We start from the raw sequence: 18,310 nt of genomic DNA on the forward strand, positions 1-18,310 counted from the left end.
GGATCCCCACAGTGTGGAGACAGGCCATTCGGCCCATTGATTCCACACCAACCCTCTGAAGAGCATCCAACGCAGATGCACGCCCCCCCTACCCTATCCCTGTCACCCCACATTTCCCATGGCTAACCCAACTAGCTTGCACATCTCTGGACAATATAGGCAATTTAGCATGGCCAATCCACCTGACCTGAAGATCATTTAAAAAGCTAATGGATAGATTTCAATTAAACTTGTCACAAAGATAGGGAATTATCCCAGAAAAAGCTGACTAGTCTCTGGTGAAGATGCAGAGGTAAATCCGAGTCCAGAGACAGTAAGTTTCTGTTAGGGTGAAGGGCAAGGCTAGTGTGTTTAGGGAATGTTGGATGACAAGAGAAATTGAGGCTTTGGTTAAGTCAGATATTGACAGCAGATATCGAGTGAATCCTTAAAGAGTATAAAGGCAGTAGGAGTATACTTAAGAGGGAAATCAGGAGGGCAAAAAGGGGACATGAGATAGCTTTGGCAAATAGGGTTAAGGAGAATCCAAAGGGGTTTTATAAATACATGGAGGACAAAATGGTAAGTAAGTGAGTGTGTGTGTATATGTTAATGTGTGAGAGAGAGAGTGTGTATGAGAGAGAATCTGTGTCTGAGTGTGATTGTGGGTACTGTGTGCAAAGACAAATTCACCCCATAGATTTATATATGTGTGTGTTTGTGTGTGTATGTGTGAAGCAAGAGAGAGATAGAGAGAGAGAGAGAGCGTGTGTATGAGACAGGGTCTGCGTAAGTGTGAGAGTGTATAGTATAGTGGGGTCACCTGTAGTGTCACGTGAACCCAAGATCTCCATTGAGACCATCCTTATAGTTACCACAAAGTTCCCCTTCTCTCTCTCTCTCTCACTCTCTCTCTCCCTCAGCCTCCGACGCTCCAGGGAAAACAGCCCCAGTCTGTTCAGCCTCTCCCTCTTGCTCAGATCTACCAACCCTGGCAACATTCTAGTAAATCTTTTCTGAACCCTTTCAAGTTTCACAACATCCTTCCAATAGAAGGAAACCAGAATTGTACCCAATATTCCAAAAGAGGTTAAGGGACATGAATAGGCTAAATAGACAAAGTATTTTCCTTTGGGTGGGTGAGTGCAGAACTAGAGGGCATAGGTTTAGGGTGAGATCGATAAGATATAAAAGAGACCTAAGGGCCAACGTTTTCACGCAGAGGGTGGTACGTGTATGGAATGAGCTGCCAAAGGAAGTGGTGGAGGCTGGTACAATTGCAACATTTAAAAGGCATCTGGATGGGTATATGAAAAGGAAGAGTTTATAGGGATATGGGGCAAGTGAAGGCAAATGAGACCAGATTAATCTGTGATATCTGGTTGGCATGGATGTGTTGAACCAAAGGATCTGTTTCCAAACTGTACATCTCTATGACTCTAAAAGGATCCCTTAGTATTGGAAGAAAAGATTAATGGACTTTTTAAAAATGTTGTGGTTTGTTTCATATGAAATGTTGCTGTTGGGAATATTTTTCAGCCACTGTAGTGGAATCTGTCAAAATATGAGCAGAGTTTTCACAGCAGGATGTTGGACAGGTCTGGAGCCTTTTTGTGAAATAGAGGCTCGTAATATAAAGATTTCTTATCTCCAGTCTTGCAGTTGCCGCCCATCCACCAGATGGAGAAAGCCTCACTGATGAGCTGTGCAATTGAAATAATTTTGAGCTAACACAATGTGGCTGAAATGTACACTTTACTAAGTGCCCTCTTCCCTTGTTGTGGAATGATTAGTTTTAAAATATTTTAATAGGAATCAGCAATTTTACATTCTCACTGCAGATTTTGGGGAATATTTTATAATAAATAATTTGCAATTAATTAATGTCTCCCAGATTTACCAATTTAAAAGTTAAACATTTTTACAACTCATCATCACAAGGCAATTTTAAATAATTGCCTCTTAAATGTGTTTAATGATGTGTTTAATGTGGCATCTCTTTAAATGAATGATAGCATTCAGTTCCTAATTGTTGCCCATACTTAACCTTCATGTAACAATTTTGCTTGCACAATTCTTGATTTTGTTTGAAGGATGATCATTGATTCTACTGGACTTCACTAGTGAGAGCAGTTTATATAACCTGAATGTTTTTATCAAGTATTGGGGAACTCATTCTCAGCTTTCTAACTTTAGTCTCAATCCATTGACCATTTGAAGAAAGCAAGAGCAGGCTTAACTCCAGAATATATGCCTGGAGTGAAGAGAAGCTTAAGGTCATAATTAGGTTCATGAGGTTCATCTTTGGCAAATGTCTCAATGTGTTGATGATGTTCCTACAACCAGAAACCTGATTGATGCATGTCAGTCCAACTGGCTATTGATATTCTCCCAACATTCAGTTTGCTTCATTCATCTAAAGTGCTCCCCTGTTGGCATTGTTAGACTGTGTACTTTCCGTAACAAACATCATTTACCAATTGGAAAAAAGTATTAAAACAAAATGTTAATAGTACCAATTAAGTGCCTTGCCATATTTTACACAAATACACCAAACACGGCCCATAAGTTGAATCACCAGGTGGGGTTTTTTAACCTCTTTGTGACTTCTCCAGCAATTTACTCTGCGCTGCAGTCCTCCCCTGAGAAACCTAACAATATGACTTTCAATACCTTTCCAGAATTGTTTCATTAGGTCCATCAGTCATTTCATACTGAACTTTTCCCTCTGGAACTTCCTTTCCCTTTCCTTATATTCTGCTCTGTATGTAGAGCAACGATGGAACATAATAACTGCACAGTGGGGGGTTCAGGTTGCTGTGACAATGTGCATTCACAGTTATAGGCACAGGTCTCAGCACATGGACTGGTAGAGGCAGAGATGCAGGTACAGGTATAGATTCAGGTTCAGGTACAGGCCAGACTTGCAACCTGAACATTTTCTCTGTACAGTCTTCAGATTCTTTGTGAAGTGATTAGTGTAGCCACAAACAGAGAAAACAAACAAAAACCAACAATAATAAGAGGTGACCCAGCTTACTTTCACATCAATAAAGTGAAGAATCTAAACAGACTAAAAGGGCTTAAAGCTACAAATTCCTTGTGACGGATGGTATTTGCTTCAGAATTAAAGTATGGAATATTCTCAATATCAGATTTACCAGGAGGTCCTGCAGATTGGAAGAAAGCTGGTATTGTACAGAAAAGAGTAATCAAAGTGAGCCAAGTTATTATTGCCTGTCACTTTAGCACCCCACCCCGTCCCCTGGCCAATATCTCTGTCTCAGGCCTGTTGCAGTGCTCCAGTGAAGCTCAGCACAAGCTGGAAGAACAACACATCATCTTTTGCTTGGGGACCTTGCAGTCTTTTGGAATTAATATCGAGCTCAACAATTTTGGGGTTTGAGGCACATTCTCCCAACCCTCACACACCAGATCTTGACTTTACATGGTCTGTTATTACACACTACCCATTGTTAGCTACTAATTGTTCCCATTAACAGCTTCCCAGCCAGATCATTACCCACTCCTTTGTCTGTCCAACTGCTCTTCTCTCTCTTTGGGCTCTATTTCCACTTGTTATTTACTCCTTACATCCTCCCCCCAGCTCTATCTTTTGCATAAAAAAAACATTTTCCTACCATCAGTTCTGAGGAAGGGTCATAGAAGCTGAAGTGTTAACTCTGATTTTTCTTCACGTGCGCTGCCAGTCCTGCTAAGCTTTTCCAGCAATTTCTATTTTTATTATTATTATTTCTGGGGCTGTGATGATGAGCAACCTGGTATCGAAAGGGGAAATCCAGAGGAACTAGCTGAGCAAGTGGCATCTCGAGCAGACCGTGGTTTTGCGGGATGGGACATGAAGCCATTGCAAAAGATCAATATGTGAAGTATTGAGAACTGAAGGAAAAGTGACAATGGCTGGGGGAAAGAAGGGATGTGTGAGTGAAGGGAGAAACTCTGAACGAGTGCTCAAGGAATCAATGCTTGAACTGTTTCTATCAACTGGTCGGCTGATTGGTTATAGACACCTTCCAGCAGACGGGTATGAAAGGAGACCCAGGACCTCATAAAACAGACATGTCCCATTGAGGCGATGAATGCAATCTTATTAGGCTTCATTTTTAGCCCACCTCCAGAGCAGAGGTTACTGAAGGTTAGAGCTCAGATAAATGACCATTGTAATATCTGAGGTAAAGGTTCACTGTAAAATATACGATGCACCTGCTCAATGAATGATGTTGAAATGGGTAAGGATGGAGTGGAAAGGTCTTCATTAAATGTGACATTGTGGAGTAGCAATCCAGGCAGAGAAGGTGTTGTATGATATTGTTAAATCAATGGAGAGTGATGTTGCAATCAGACCCTGGGTACCAGTGGATGGTTTAAAACATTGAGATGTCCAAGTAAAGGTCGAGAAAGAAGACTGGACGTGATGGCTGTTCAGGCATGACAGAAGCCAATTGAAGGAGGACCACCTGGAGATAATGGATAGTACAGAAAAGATCAACTTGTTCTAGTGAAACTATCACATTCCCAACCTGGCAACAGAACAATTGACAACTGATGTGAGAAAAATCTTTCTGGAGAATGAGATAAATATCTGATTGGGTGTGACAGACAGAGAGTTGGTGCCAGTTAGTGCACTCATGGAGAACAGGTTTTCTCAGCTCACTGGGAATGATTGCTCCTCGTCTGCTCTTGATGTTTCACTCAGTGATCAGCAGCTTCAAGGAATGGGGGAACGGGATGACTCAACACTCTCTGGGCCAAATGGCCTCCATCGGTGCCATAATAACTCTGACTTGAGAAAGAAACCATCTGGTATAGATGGTAACATCTGGTTAACAAAGAACTGTCAATGATGGAACTCACAACATCTGAAGCCAGAGGTATCTCCCTCTGTTGAATTTTCAATCCCAGCCCTGGGGTCTCGAACCTCAAGACATTACCTATTAATCTCAATTATTACAATAAATGCCTTCTATCCATGCACCAACCTCCAAAACTGTATTTTTTGCAGACTCCATCAGAAACACAAAAAGCCCCAATCTTGCCTACTCCTTTAATCCTGTTGGCGAATATTCAACTGTTCTTTGCTATCACATGAAGTGAAACAAGGGGGCTGCGGACTGTGGTGCTGGAGACTTCAGGAGGAAGTCAAAATGAGTCATCCGCTCAGAGCGTCTGGCTGATGACGGTTACAAGTTCTTCTGCATTGTCTTCTGTAGTGATGTGGTCAGCTCTCTCTTCATTGATTATGGGATTATTTGTGGAGCCCCTTCCTTTGTTTAATTGTCCACCACCATATTTGGGTGTGACAGAACTGCAGATAGGAAAACCAAGCCTAAACTATTCTTCAATCTGGTGCATTGGCCAATGTTGCAACTCAATAAAATCAGCAAGAATGAACTGCTATCTCATTGTTATCAATGGGAGCTTGCTGTTGTCTAATCGATGGCTCTATTGTAGCAGTGACTACCCTCGTAAATGCGGTTCTGATGCATTTCAGGTCTTTCAAAGGGAGAGTGGTATTATATAAATACAAGTTTTTGTTTTCCTTTCTTTTAGTTCTTGGTAGAAGTCCCACATAAGAGCAAACATCCATTTGGTTAATTATCAATCCCTTGATCCACAGATTATAAAGGGCAGAAAGTCAAAGCCTGGTTTGAAGTGAATGGAAATTCATGTAAAAAAAGCATAAATCCATGACAAAGTATTGAGACAACAAATTTTCAAATTGACACTGTCTCAATAAAAGATAAGCACAAAGTGACACTGCTTTCCAAGGACAGAAATAACAATGGTTAAATATGCTGACAATGTAGAATCGTGTTCATGTTTACATTTTTTTCAAGTTGTACACTGTACTGGTCAGTGGTGTGCAATAGCAGAACAAAGAAAGAGATAAATATTTACCCTTCGAATATCTTTTCCAAAGGTTTCACTATAACTGGTGCCAAGGATCTCAAAATTAATGTTGGAGTTTGATGTACCATCTGCAAATCCCATGGGTCCAGTCAGCCCTATAATTTGACCCTAGGGTAGTAAAACAGAGAACAGTTAATCAGCATACGTGTACAGCATCACACAGCTCCTGCTCTTTCAGAATCGATCCTCAGCACTGGAAACAATAATTAACCCTCTAATATTTCTGCATAACACTCTGAAGAGAACTGTGACTTCAACAAAATCTTCTATCAGACATGTAATGTATACTTTATATATACGGTCGCATCGAGATCACATCATTAAACTTAAAACTGTTATAAACAAAACTAACTGTCTTTGAGAAACTCTAATTATTGAATTGTTTAATAATTAATCCCATCATGTAGATTGTCAATTATCTTAATCACTCCAAATCACTTTAATATATAAACTATCTGATTTAGGTCTTTTCCTGAGGGTAGGGGAGACCAAAACTAGAAGGCGTAGGTTTAGGGTGAGAGGGGAAAGATTTAAAAGAGACCTAAGGGGCAATGTTTTCACACAGAGGGTGGTGCTGGCATGAGATGAGTTGACAGAAGTGGTGGAGGCTGGTACAATTACAGCATTTAAAAGGCACCTGAATGGGTATATGAATAGGAAGGGGTTAGAGGGAACACGAGTCAAATGCTGGCAAATAGGACGAGATTGATTTAGTTACCTAGTCAGCATGGATGAGTTGGACCGAAGGGTCTGCTGTACAGCTCTATGACTCTAGTCACATCCACTATTTAGGTTTACAGAGATGAGGGCAAGACAAGAGGATAGGTGTTAGTTTGGTCTATTGCAGAACCAGCACAGAGTAGATTCATCAGACAGTCTTCTTTGTAAAGTTTTTTGAAGGTTTCATGTAAAATTTGTTTCTGCCTTGTTGAAAAAGAATTCAAATAGATCCACTCACTTCCCAATTACTCCCAGAATATAAAATTATCCTGGATGAAACAGCTTCCCTTCCTATCAATGTCCACGCTTCACAACCTAATGAATGCTGGCCATCATTTATCTGTGATTAACTACTACAATGGGTTATCAGATCATTCATTTACTGTTTTGGGAAGTTGCTGTGTACAGATTGATTGCTTTGTCCCAAATATATCATTAATTTCTACATTTCAAATGTTCCATAGGCTGTAAAGCATTATAGGACATCCTGCAGAAATGAAACAAAAACAGAAACTGCTGGAAAAGCTCAACAGGTCTGGCAGTGTCTGTAGAAAGAGAGATCAGAGTTAATGTTTCAGATCCAGTGACCCTTCCTCAGAGCTGTTTTCCACTGGAAATATTCATACTGAATTCTCTCCACAGATGCTGCCAGACCTGTTGACCTTTTCCAGCAATTTCTGCTTTTGTCTCTGATTTACAGCATTTGCAATTCCTTCGTTAATGTTTCAGATCCAGTGACCCTTCCTCAGAGCTGTTCTCCACTGGAAATATTCATACTGAATTCTCTCCACAGATGCTGCCAGACCTGCTGACCTTTTCCAGCAATTTCTGCTTTTGTCTCTGATTTACAGCATTTGCAATTCCTTCGGTTTTCTGTAGAAATGTAAGTTTGTTCTTCTATTTACAACACCAGCTTCCTTTTTTTTAATTCTCTAAATTCAAATTGGCACAGGTTGTTTTCTATGCTTACAGAGAACCTGATACTGAATAGACTTGTTCAGATGGCTTGAAATGTGGCTAATTGGGAAGTCTTGGTATAAACAAGGATTATCTGATTATTGCTATGATTATCTTAAATGACTGAAATCCTTGGAACACTGAGCACTCAACTGGATACCTTTCTTTTGCAATCAAGTAAACTGCTGGAGTTTTGCAAAGGTAATTTTGCTTTCACAGAGTCAGTTGCCGGCCAAGTAACACTCCCAGGAAATGGTTGGTTGTTTTGTATGGATATATGGATTCCATATAAGAGATGCAAAGTCAAATTGAATTCTGCTCAGAGAGTGAATCAGCTGCTGTTGGAGTCACTGCTCTTTGTAGATTGGGAAACACTTTTACTTCTTATGTTCCTTTCCACGACTCAGAATGTAAAATGGGTGGAAATGCTTGGATCCTGCAAACTGATTCTCACAAACAGTTGGTGAAATCTGATTTAGTCAGACTGTAAAATGAGTGGAAATGCTTGGATCCTGCAAATTGATTCTCAGAAACAGTTGGTGAAATCTGATTTAGTCATGGGTTGAAGCAGCACTTGGCACTGATTGGCAAACTAATTACATAATTATCAGGACACATTGCTAATAACAACAGCAACGTGCCTGAAGATGCATGGCACTGTTACCAAACCATCTGTGATCACACATAAAATCTGTCATTTATAGTCTAATACAGTTTCCAAACGCTGTTGTATTTGTTAAAGAGAGCAACCATCAAGCAACATAAACTGACATGACTTTATTGGGCAAAAGTCCCTCCTCACTCATTTCCATTAGCCGACATATACAAAGCCAGTTCTCAGAGGTATACTGATCGGTTGCTCTGTCTCCACCTGGAAATATGCTCAGGAATTCTGAGCTTACTGTCTGATTCCCTGCCCTCTGTCCCACACTAAGTGCCAACTACATGGGCTATGATTAGGAGCAGATCTGATCTTTGCTTTACACACAGTACTCCTACACATAGACCAATAATGCCATTTTATTTACTTACCTTTCAACTCCAGCAAGCTGTACTAAGGCATTATATAAAAACAAAGAATTAAACCTAAGTGGGGAATCAGTGAAAAATACTAATTGCTTGATATATTAAATGCTCATTAGTATCAAGTGGAAGTTGGCAATGTGATAAAACTAGTCAAACAGTCCAGTCTATTAACATCATTTATGAAACAAAAGGGGCATTGGTTGGAATTTCTGATTCTATTGAAGGATAAATTCTGTAACAAGACAGAAACAGGTTAAATGAAGGAACTAAAATGAAATAAGGGGCTGGTGGAAGTAAGCTATTTCAAAAACTCAACAAAGAGGGATGTGGATAAAGACTTAATTCATTGATGGATGGATCAGTGTCAATCTGCAGAGGTGAATGTTAATGGGTCAGCTTCGTATTTGTCTGTATTTCTGAATTCTTAATGACAAAAAATGTCCTGCTTGCTGCATCCTCCTTTTAACACACAAGGAAACATGATACCTTGATAGTGAGTTATGAGAAGATTTGATGATGTTACCTAGTATGGTGACGAAACGTCTGAAAACAAACCTTCCAGCTCAGCAAGCAAACTTACATGCATAATACCTTGATTTCATAAACACAAGAATATTAAAGCAGGGGAGAGCAGCAGTTTCTTCTGACTAATAGAGTCCTTAATGTAAAGCAATTGATAGTTTTAAGGCCACGGAGGAAGATGTCAGAGTCACCAATAAGATGAGGATTGAGATGCAAACTTCAAATCCCACGAGACCCATTCCACAAAATGAGGAAGTGAGCAGGTAGCCAATATGAAGGGTCTGAGGGAGATGGTGGTGTGAAGTAACCGTGAGGTTCAATGAGGACTGTTTGGAACTGGAAAGATGAATCTGAGAAACACATGAGAAAAAATGGTAGACAGAGAATGGAGAGGGAGACAATTGAGAAATTGAGAAATTCAATTCAATTCAAAAGGTAGGGAGAAGACTGAGGAAGGGAGGAATGAGGAAGAGAGGATTGAGGAAGTGGGTGAGGAGGGAATTGAGGAAGGAAGTGAGGAGAAAATTGAGGAAGAGGGTGAGAGAACTGAATTCAACCCATACAAGAAAGAAATGGTATAGGCTTTGCACACTTTAATGAACAATTATAATGTCTTTCTAAGACTTGACTAGTCTAAATGCCACAAAATGCAGAACCCCCCTCAACATGGCACAGACTCTCTGAGACATCACATTGCAGCCACAGCCTGACCAACCAGACTATTCCAGCAGATGCACAATTTTGTCTCCATAGCAACAATGTGGATACAAATCAGCTGGTTATGAAATTTCTGGGAATTTTTATGCGAACTCAAATCGTACAAACGCAGTCTTAGCAACTGCAACCAATCCCAAGCTAGTCCCACTTACTGAGAACAATGCAGCTTTACACCCAAGCACACTACATGGTCACTATGTTAACATCCACTAATCTCCATGAAGAAAGGCAACAGAATCCCAGCAAAGTGGCATCGCGTGAATTGTTGGATCTTCAAGGATACTGACTGCCATCCACAGCAGACTCACTCAGACTCTCACCGTCCAGGTGGATCCAGCACCTGGTGATGGTAAAAATCTGCACCCTCGGCAACTCTCAGAGCATTGCCCAGTATGACTTTGCTCATCTTGGGCTCCTGGGCACAAAATGCAAGCTGCCTCCATCAGTAACTCGGGTCAGAGAGTGCACCTGGACACTGGTTGAAGGATCACCCTGCTCCTCAGTCATTTCATTGGCAGCTCAGAGGAATGGGGGTTTTCGGCACAGATCAGCCAATCAGTGCCTGAGAGGGGACTAAGTCAATCAGAGTAAAATGACTGTAAAGTAATGAGGTGAGAGTCACTTCAAACTGGCCAAGAACAAACTATATCATTACTAGGGATGGAATCAATCTATGTCAGCTTACCTTTCTGTCTGTGATAGCTGTACCTACTGTTTACAGCTTCCTTTCCCCATCACCCCCAGAGCTATGAGAGGTTTTGAATTTTCTGTTCCAAATTTGCAACAACCCACAAATGGGCACAGTCTCCTCCTGGGCCCCCAGAGTCACTCAGGACACCCACTGGGTTCTCCTGTGCTCTCTGCGTTCCTCACATAATGCACGGTTTTGGGTCTGACTTTGAGCCATTTGACGTTTCTTACATTTTGAATGGTATCCAGCATGGATTTCCCTCCGTTCCAGGGTTTGGTCGATTTCCGCATGCAGTTCAGGCTCGCCATGCTGTGCCACTTCCGGTCCTCCAGCTTCCTGTGGAAGGCTCCAGCCAGTAACAAAACACTGTCATAAAGATAAAGGTTGGACGTCTGTGGAACACAGAGAGAGAACATTGTTACTGTTACTGAGAGGATTGTTACTGTTACTGAGAATGTTGTAACTGTTACTGAGAGGATTGTTACTGTTACTGAGAATATTGTAATTTTTACTGAGAGGGTTGTTACTGTTACTGAGAATGTTGTAACTGTTACTGAGAGGGTTGTTACTGTTACTGAGAGGATTGTTACTGTTACTGAGAATGTTGTTATTGTTACTGAGAGTATTGTTACTGTTACTGAGAATATTGTAACTGTTACTGAGAGGATTGTTACTGTTACTGAGAATATTGTTACTGTTACTGAGAGGATTGTTACTGTTACTGAGAATGTTGTAACTGTTACCAAGAGAATTGTTACTGTTACTGAGAATATTGTTACTGTTACTGAGAACATTGTAACTGTTACTGAGAATATTGTTAGTGTTACTGAGAATATTGTTACTGTTACTGAGAATATTGTAACTGTTACTGAGAGGATTGTTACTCTTACTGAGAATGTTGTAACTTTTACTGAGAGGATTGTTACTGTTACTGAGAATATTGTAACTGTTACTGAGAGGATTGTTACTGTTACTGAGAGGATTGTTATTGTTACTGAGAGGGTTGTTACTGTTACTGAGAATATTGTTACTGTTACTGAGAGGATTGTTACTCTTACTGAGAATATTGTTACTGTTACTGAGAATATTGTAACTGTTACTGAGAATATTGTTATTGTTACTGAGAGGGGTGTTACTGTTACTGAGAATATTGTAACTGTTACTGAGAGGATTGTTACTGTTACTGAGAGGATTGTTACTGTTACTGATAATATTGTTATTGTTACTGAGAGGATTGTTACTGTTACAGAGAATATAGTTGTTGATACTGAGAATATTGTTACTGTTACTGAGAGGATTGTTAGTTACTGAGAGGATTGTTACTCTTACTGAGAATATTGTTACTGTTACTGAGAATATTGTAACTGTTACTGTGAATATTGTTGTTGTTACTGAGAAGAATGTTACTGTTACTGAGAATATTGTAACTGTTACTGAGAATGTTGTTACTGTTACTGAGAGGATTGTTACTGTTACTGAGAATATTGTTACTGTTACTGAGAACATTGTTACTATTACTGAGAGGGTTGTTACTGTTACTGAGAATATTGTTATTGTTACTGAGAACATTGTTACTGTTACTGAGAGGATTGTAACTGTTACTGAAAATATTGTTACTGTTATTGAGAGGATTGTTACTGTTACTGAGAATATTGTAACAGTTACTGAGAGGATTGTTACTGTTATTGAGAATATTGATATTGTTACTGAGAGGATTGTTACTGTTACTGAGAATATTGTTACTGTTACTGAGAATATTGTAACTGTTACTGAGAATATTGTTACTGTTACTGAGAAGATTGTTACTGTTACTGAGAATATTGTTACTGTTACTGAGAACATTGTAACTGTTACTGAGTGGGTTGGTACTGTTACTGAGAATATTGTTACTGTTACTGAGAACATTGTTACTGTTACTGAGAGGGTTGTTACTGTTACTGAGAATATTGTTATTGTTACTGAGAATATTGTTACTGTTACTGAGAGGATTGTAACTGTTCCTGAGAATATTGTTACTGTTACTGAGAATATTGTTATTGTTACTGAGAACATTGTAACTGTTACTGAGTGGGCTGTTACTGTTACTGAGAACATTGTTACTGTTACTGAGAGGGTTGTTACTGTTACTGAGAATATTGTTACTGTTACTGAGAGGATTGTAACTGTTACTGAGAATAGTGTTACTGTTACTGAGAGGATTGTTACTGTTACTGAGAATATTGTAACAGTTACTGAGAGGATTGTTACTGTTATTGAGAATATTGTTATTGTTACTGAGTGGATTGTTACTGTTACTGAGAATATTGTTACTGTTACTGAAAGGGTTGTTACAGTTACTGAGAGGATTGTTACTGTTACTGAGAATATTGTTATTGTTACTGAGAGGATTGTTACTGTTACTGAGAATATTGTTACTGTTACTGAGAGGGTTGTTACTGTTACTGAGAATATTGTTACAGAGAATATTGTTATTGTTACTGAGAGGATTGTTACTGTTACTGAGAATATTGTTATTGTTACTGAGAATATTGTAACAGTTACTGAGAGGATTGTTACTGTTACTGAGAATATTTTTATTGTTACTGAGAGGATTGTTACTGTTACTGCGAATATTGTTACTGTTACTGAGAGGGTTGTTACTCTTACTGAGAATATTGTTACTGTTACTGAGAGGTTTGTTACTGTTACTGCTAATATTGTTATTGTTACTGAGAGGGTTGTTACTGTTACTGAGAATATTGTTACTGTTACTGAGAGGATTGTTACTGTTACTGAGAATATTGTTATCGTTACTGAGAGGATTGTTACTGTTACTGAGAATATTGTAACTGTTACTGAGAATATTGTTACTGTTACTGAGAGGATTGTTACTGTTACTGAGAGTATTGTTACTGTTACTGAGAGGATTGTTACTGAGAATATTGTAACAGTTACTGAGAGGATTGTTACTGTTATTGAGAATATTGTTATTGTTACTGAGAGGATTGTTACTGTTCCTGAGAATATTGTTATTGTTACTGAGAGGATTGTTACTGTTACTGAGAATATTGTAACTGTTACTGAGAGGATTGTTACTCTTACTGAGAATGTTGTTATTGTTACTGAGAGGATTGTTATTGTTACTGAGAATATTACTGTTATTGAGAAGATTATTACTGTTACTAAGAAGATTGTTACAATTACTGAGACGACTGTTACTGTTACTGAGAACATTGTTACTGTTACTGAGAGGTCATTCACAATATCCAGCTCTGCTGCCAAAGCGAAGTAACATTTGTGCCGCATAAGTGCCGGGTAATGACTCCTTGACACTTAATGGCATTACCATCACTGAACTTAGGACAGCAAAGGAGGGTTACCATTGACTGAAAACAGAAGGGGACCAGCCATTTCAACACGGTGTCAGCAAGAGCAGCTCCAAGGTTGACAATCCTGCAGTAACTCACCCCCTGGTTATTTTAGTGTCCACAGGAAGTGGGCAGTGCTGGCTGGGCCACTGCAATCCACCTGGTGTAGGTAGACCCACAATGCCCTTAGGGAGAGTTCATGGAAAAACTCCCCAAAGCCTGTCCACCATCTAAAAGGCACAGTCAGGAGTGTGATGGAATACTCCCCACTTGCCTGGATGGGAGCAACACTAAAAATATTCAAGAAGCCTGGCACAATACAGGACAAAGCAACCCACTTGATCTGCACCACATCCACAAACACCCACTCTCTCCACCACCGACACTCAGTAGCAGCAGTGTGTACTATCTACAAGATGCACTGCAGAGAATCATCAAAGATCCTTAGACAGCACCTTCCAAACCTACAAGCACTTTCTATTTTGATGGACAAGGACAGCAGATGCATGGGAATGCCATCCCATGCACATTCCCCTCCGAGCCCCTTAACGTCCTGACGTGGAAATATCTCACCATTCCTTCACAGTCACTGGTTCGAAATTCTGGAGTTTCCTCCCTAAGGGCATTGTGGGTCAACCCAGGGCAGGTGGACTGCAGCGGTTCAAGCACGCAGCACACCCCCACTCGCTCAAGGGATGGGCAATAAATGCTGGACAGACAGTTACATTCTTCTAATATTAGCAAGAAATTCTCAATTCTAAAGGATTCCTAAAGGTACTTACTGCACTGGCTCTGATCACAGGGAGCAGCAACGTTCATGGATTTTTTTTAGATTGCTCTGAAATGATTTGATTTGTGTTTTTTTTCCCTGTTCACTCATACTGCCCTTTGCCTGAGTTTCCCACAATTACTGAGCCACACACCAGGCCAATATTTCCAGGCAAGCTTTGACTCAGCCAATCACACTCTTCACTGCCTGGGTTACTGCATGATTTCCCTCACACACTCTCCAATCAAAAAGCTCATGGCTGACAGCTCAACCAATCGGGACACTGGCTGCATGTGGTGACAGGAACACCACACACATGTTAAAGACATGGTGGCCTATCCCAATTGACTTCAATACACTTCCCTCCAGATGCTGGCATGTGCTACAGCTGCACTCATTAAGTGAAAGGTTGGGTTCCAGGACCTAAGATTGAAACAAAACAATCTCTCCTCGAGTAACTCCTCAAACCAGGAAATACAGACTCAGGCATCTGTCTGAGACTGGCTCCCTGCTCTATCTGGCTCTGGAAAGGTCTGAAATAGGCAGAAGTGGGTGCTGCAGATGCTGGAGATTAGAGTCAAGATTAGAGAGGTGCTGGAAAAGCACAGCAGGTCAAGCAGCATCCTTCTCCTGCGCATGCTCCTCGGATGCTGCCTGACCTGCTGTGCTCTTCCAGCACCACTCTAATCTTGACTCAAAGATCTGAAATAGTTGAGCCCAATAAGCACCATCGACTGCGAGGGAGGTGGTGAGGCCTTGTTGGGAGAGTAAATAAGGTTCTGGCAGGAGGCAGACTGAATCCTCCTGGCTGGCTTTGTTTTAATATGGAACCTATTCTTATAACCTTGAAATTTATGGTATAAACTCGATTTTATTTACTTCAATAAGACTCACATGATCAGACCATGAGGTGACTCTGGGACACACTGGACCACATCAGCCCCTGAAGAACCCACACATTCAGCAGATACATTTGACAGCAAGAACCAATCACACAGGCTTACCCTGAAACAGGGATCTCCTAGAGATTAGAGAAACTTGGCCGAGATCCCAGAGGAGGCCAGGCCAATGACTGAGGGAATGTGGCTGCTGGTAGACCTTGCTGATGGCACTGTTCTCTATCAAACCTTTACTCAGGTGGTCACTCCAGCTCTCCTACTAGTTGGCTGGTAGCTCATTCGATGGCCACACGTTCCTCAGAAACAAGGAAACGTACTTTCTATCCAATGAGATATTGCGGCCAAACATTGTCACCAGTCAGGATTGTATAGGAAGCATTGAAACAGTAATGAAACGGGAGGAATCAGAAATGCTGGTGATCATCAGTGTGTCAGGATGCCAGGCACTGTGTGCCCCTGAGGACTTACCAATCAGATTAGAGCTGGATCTCCTGTCTCTGAGGGCCGGACAAGATATCTAATATCCTAAAAGAAAGCTTTCTGGTGGTGAAGGTGAGATGTGGGAGGTTAGTGTGGGGAATGAGCTGCAGGGAGTGCCAAGACAGAAAGTCCATTATTTCACAAAACCCCATTCTGTTCACCGGCAAACACCAATCAAGGAACCAGTCTTGTTGACTTGACATAACGCTACAAAAGAAATTAGATAGCACCCAAACTGACAACTGGTTCAGTGGAAATATTTCAGTGGAAGCATATTTTTTGTCTCTTATCAAAAGATACAGTATTCTAATCTTTAACAAAAGGGATCCATTTATAATCATGTTATTGCTGACAGTTATGAGCTGTATTTAAATGAGCTGTGAATTGCTGAACTAAGCACTCAGTCTTATTCACTGGAAATTGCCCTGTCAGAACATTTCTCAAAGAAGAACCTTTATTCTGGCTGCAAATCACTTGCAGAGTGCGTCACTTTGCTGTAGCGCTGAAGTTGGGTTTTACAATCTATTGACCAGCCAAACAATTAAAGAAAGTGTGTGTTCAACAAAGTATTTGTGTGTCACTGTGGATGAGAACATCAAAGGAGGAGTGTGTGAGAGATGGAATGTAGGAGAAGGGGGTAGAGAGTACGTGAGAAAGAGAGAGAGAGATCGAGTGTTTGAGAGAGAGAGACATAGAGTGCAATCATGACAGAGATGGAGTGTGTGAGAGAAAGAGATGGAGTGTGATAGTGAGAGAGAGAAATACAGTGTGATAGAGAGAAAAACATGAAGTGTGATAGTGAGAGAAAGAGAGATGGAGTGTAGGAGAAAGAAAGAAAGAGGGACAGATGGAGTGTGGGTGGGAGAGAGATGGAGTGTGGGAGAGAGACAGATGTAGTGTGGGAGAGAATGTGTGGTTGATTCGATTATTTTGTTTGGACTGTGTGTTATTGCTGGGTCAGTATATGTAGTCCATCCCAATTTTCATTAAGAAAATGATGATGATCCACCTTTTTGACCAGCTGCAGTTTTCCTGGAATCAAAACTCCATCTTCCTGCAGTTTATATTATGGTCAAATGTGACAAGAGGTACATCTTGAAATGCCTCCCATATCCCCTATAACAGATCCCCCTATCTTCCCTATAACAGACCCTGCTGTCTCCCCTATAACAGAGCCTGCTGTCTCCCTTATAACAGACCCTGTTATCTCCCCTATAACAGACCCTGTTATCTCCCCTATAACAGACCCTGCTGTCTCCCCTATAACAGACCCTGCTGTCTCCCCTATAACAGACCCTGCTGTCTCCCCTGTATAGAATAAAGTTAAAAATCATACAACACCAGGTTCTAGTCCAACAGGGTTAATTGGAAGCACACTAGCTTTCAGAGAGCCGCTCCTTCATCTGGTGGTTGTGGAGCACACAATTGTAAGATACAGAATTCACAGCAAAAGTTCAAACTCCAAATCATGACTATATAGAATATAGCACCTCTGCACAGTGAACAGATGTATTTTAAAGATGTTGTCACATTCAGGAATGAATTCACAGTGGGTTGCATTGAATAATTCAGAGTGTATTTTCATGTCCAATCAGATACTAGTTGCACATGGTAACAGAACAGCTCATGGTGAATACTGTTCACAAGAAAAGCAGCCTCTTTGCAGACACAAGGAAATGCAAATGTCCACTGCAATTGCGCAGCTGCTTAAATATAAACTACTTTGAATTGTTCAAATACAGGGCCCTGCATAATTTGTTTCTATAACATACAAACCTGTAGTGTTTGCAGATAGCCTTCCTGTGGGTCACACAGCAATGAGGAAATGCGATGGTTGTTCCTCATACATCTGCGTTGAGGGTCCTTGGAGGTGGGGAAGATTTGTCGGACCACTGTCATCCGCCCTAGTGCACTGTGGACTAACTCCAGAATCTCCGAATCACTGATCTCCTGTTAATTCCAAATTGCACAACACATTAACTTAGATTGGATTCTTACACCACATATTTGAACATTGTGCGCAGTTGAATATTGTGAGCCCTGTAGCTAAGGAAGGATGTGCTGGCTTTGGAGGGGGTCCAGAGGAAGTTTACAAGAATGATTCTGGGCACAATGGGCTTGTTAAATGAGGAGTGGTTGAGGGCGCGGTGAAGTTTAGAAGGGTGAGAGAGGGATCTGATTGAAAATTGCAGAATGCTGGGAAGCCTGGATAGAGTGGATATAGAGGAGATGTTGCCACTAGGACCCAAGGGCACAGCATCAGAGAATTTCT

The 18,310-nt window shown here is 40.7% G+C and overlaps 1 protein-coding gene across 1 annotated transcript in view; it reads right to left on the reverse strand.

The window, feature by feature from the left end:
• Positions 1-18,310, reverse strand: part of LOC122541732 (glutamate receptor ionotropic, delta-1-like) — a 662,279-nt gene that overhangs the window by 89,267 nt on the left and 554,702 nt on the right. Inside the window, exons 6-8 of the mRNA XM_043678619.1 lie at positions 17,815-17,988; positions 10,774-10,935; positions 5,899-6,018 (exon numbers count right to left, since the gene is read on the reverse strand). Coding sequence (XP_043534554.1) covers positions 5,899-6,018; positions 10,774-10,935; positions 17,815-17,988 — 456 coding nt within the window. The remainder of the gene's footprint in view (positions 1-5,898; positions 6,019-10,773; positions 10,936-17,814; positions 17,989-18,310) is intronic.

Source organism: Chiloscyllium plagiosum, chromosome 38 (genome assembly GCF_004010195.1).
Source record: "Chiloscyllium plagiosum isolate BGI_BamShark_2017 chromosome 38, ASM401019v2, whole genome shotgun sequence".
Taxonomy (NCBI): Eukaryota; Metazoa; Chordata; class Chondrichthyes; order Orectolobiformes; family Hemiscylliidae; genus Chiloscyllium; species Chiloscyllium plagiosum.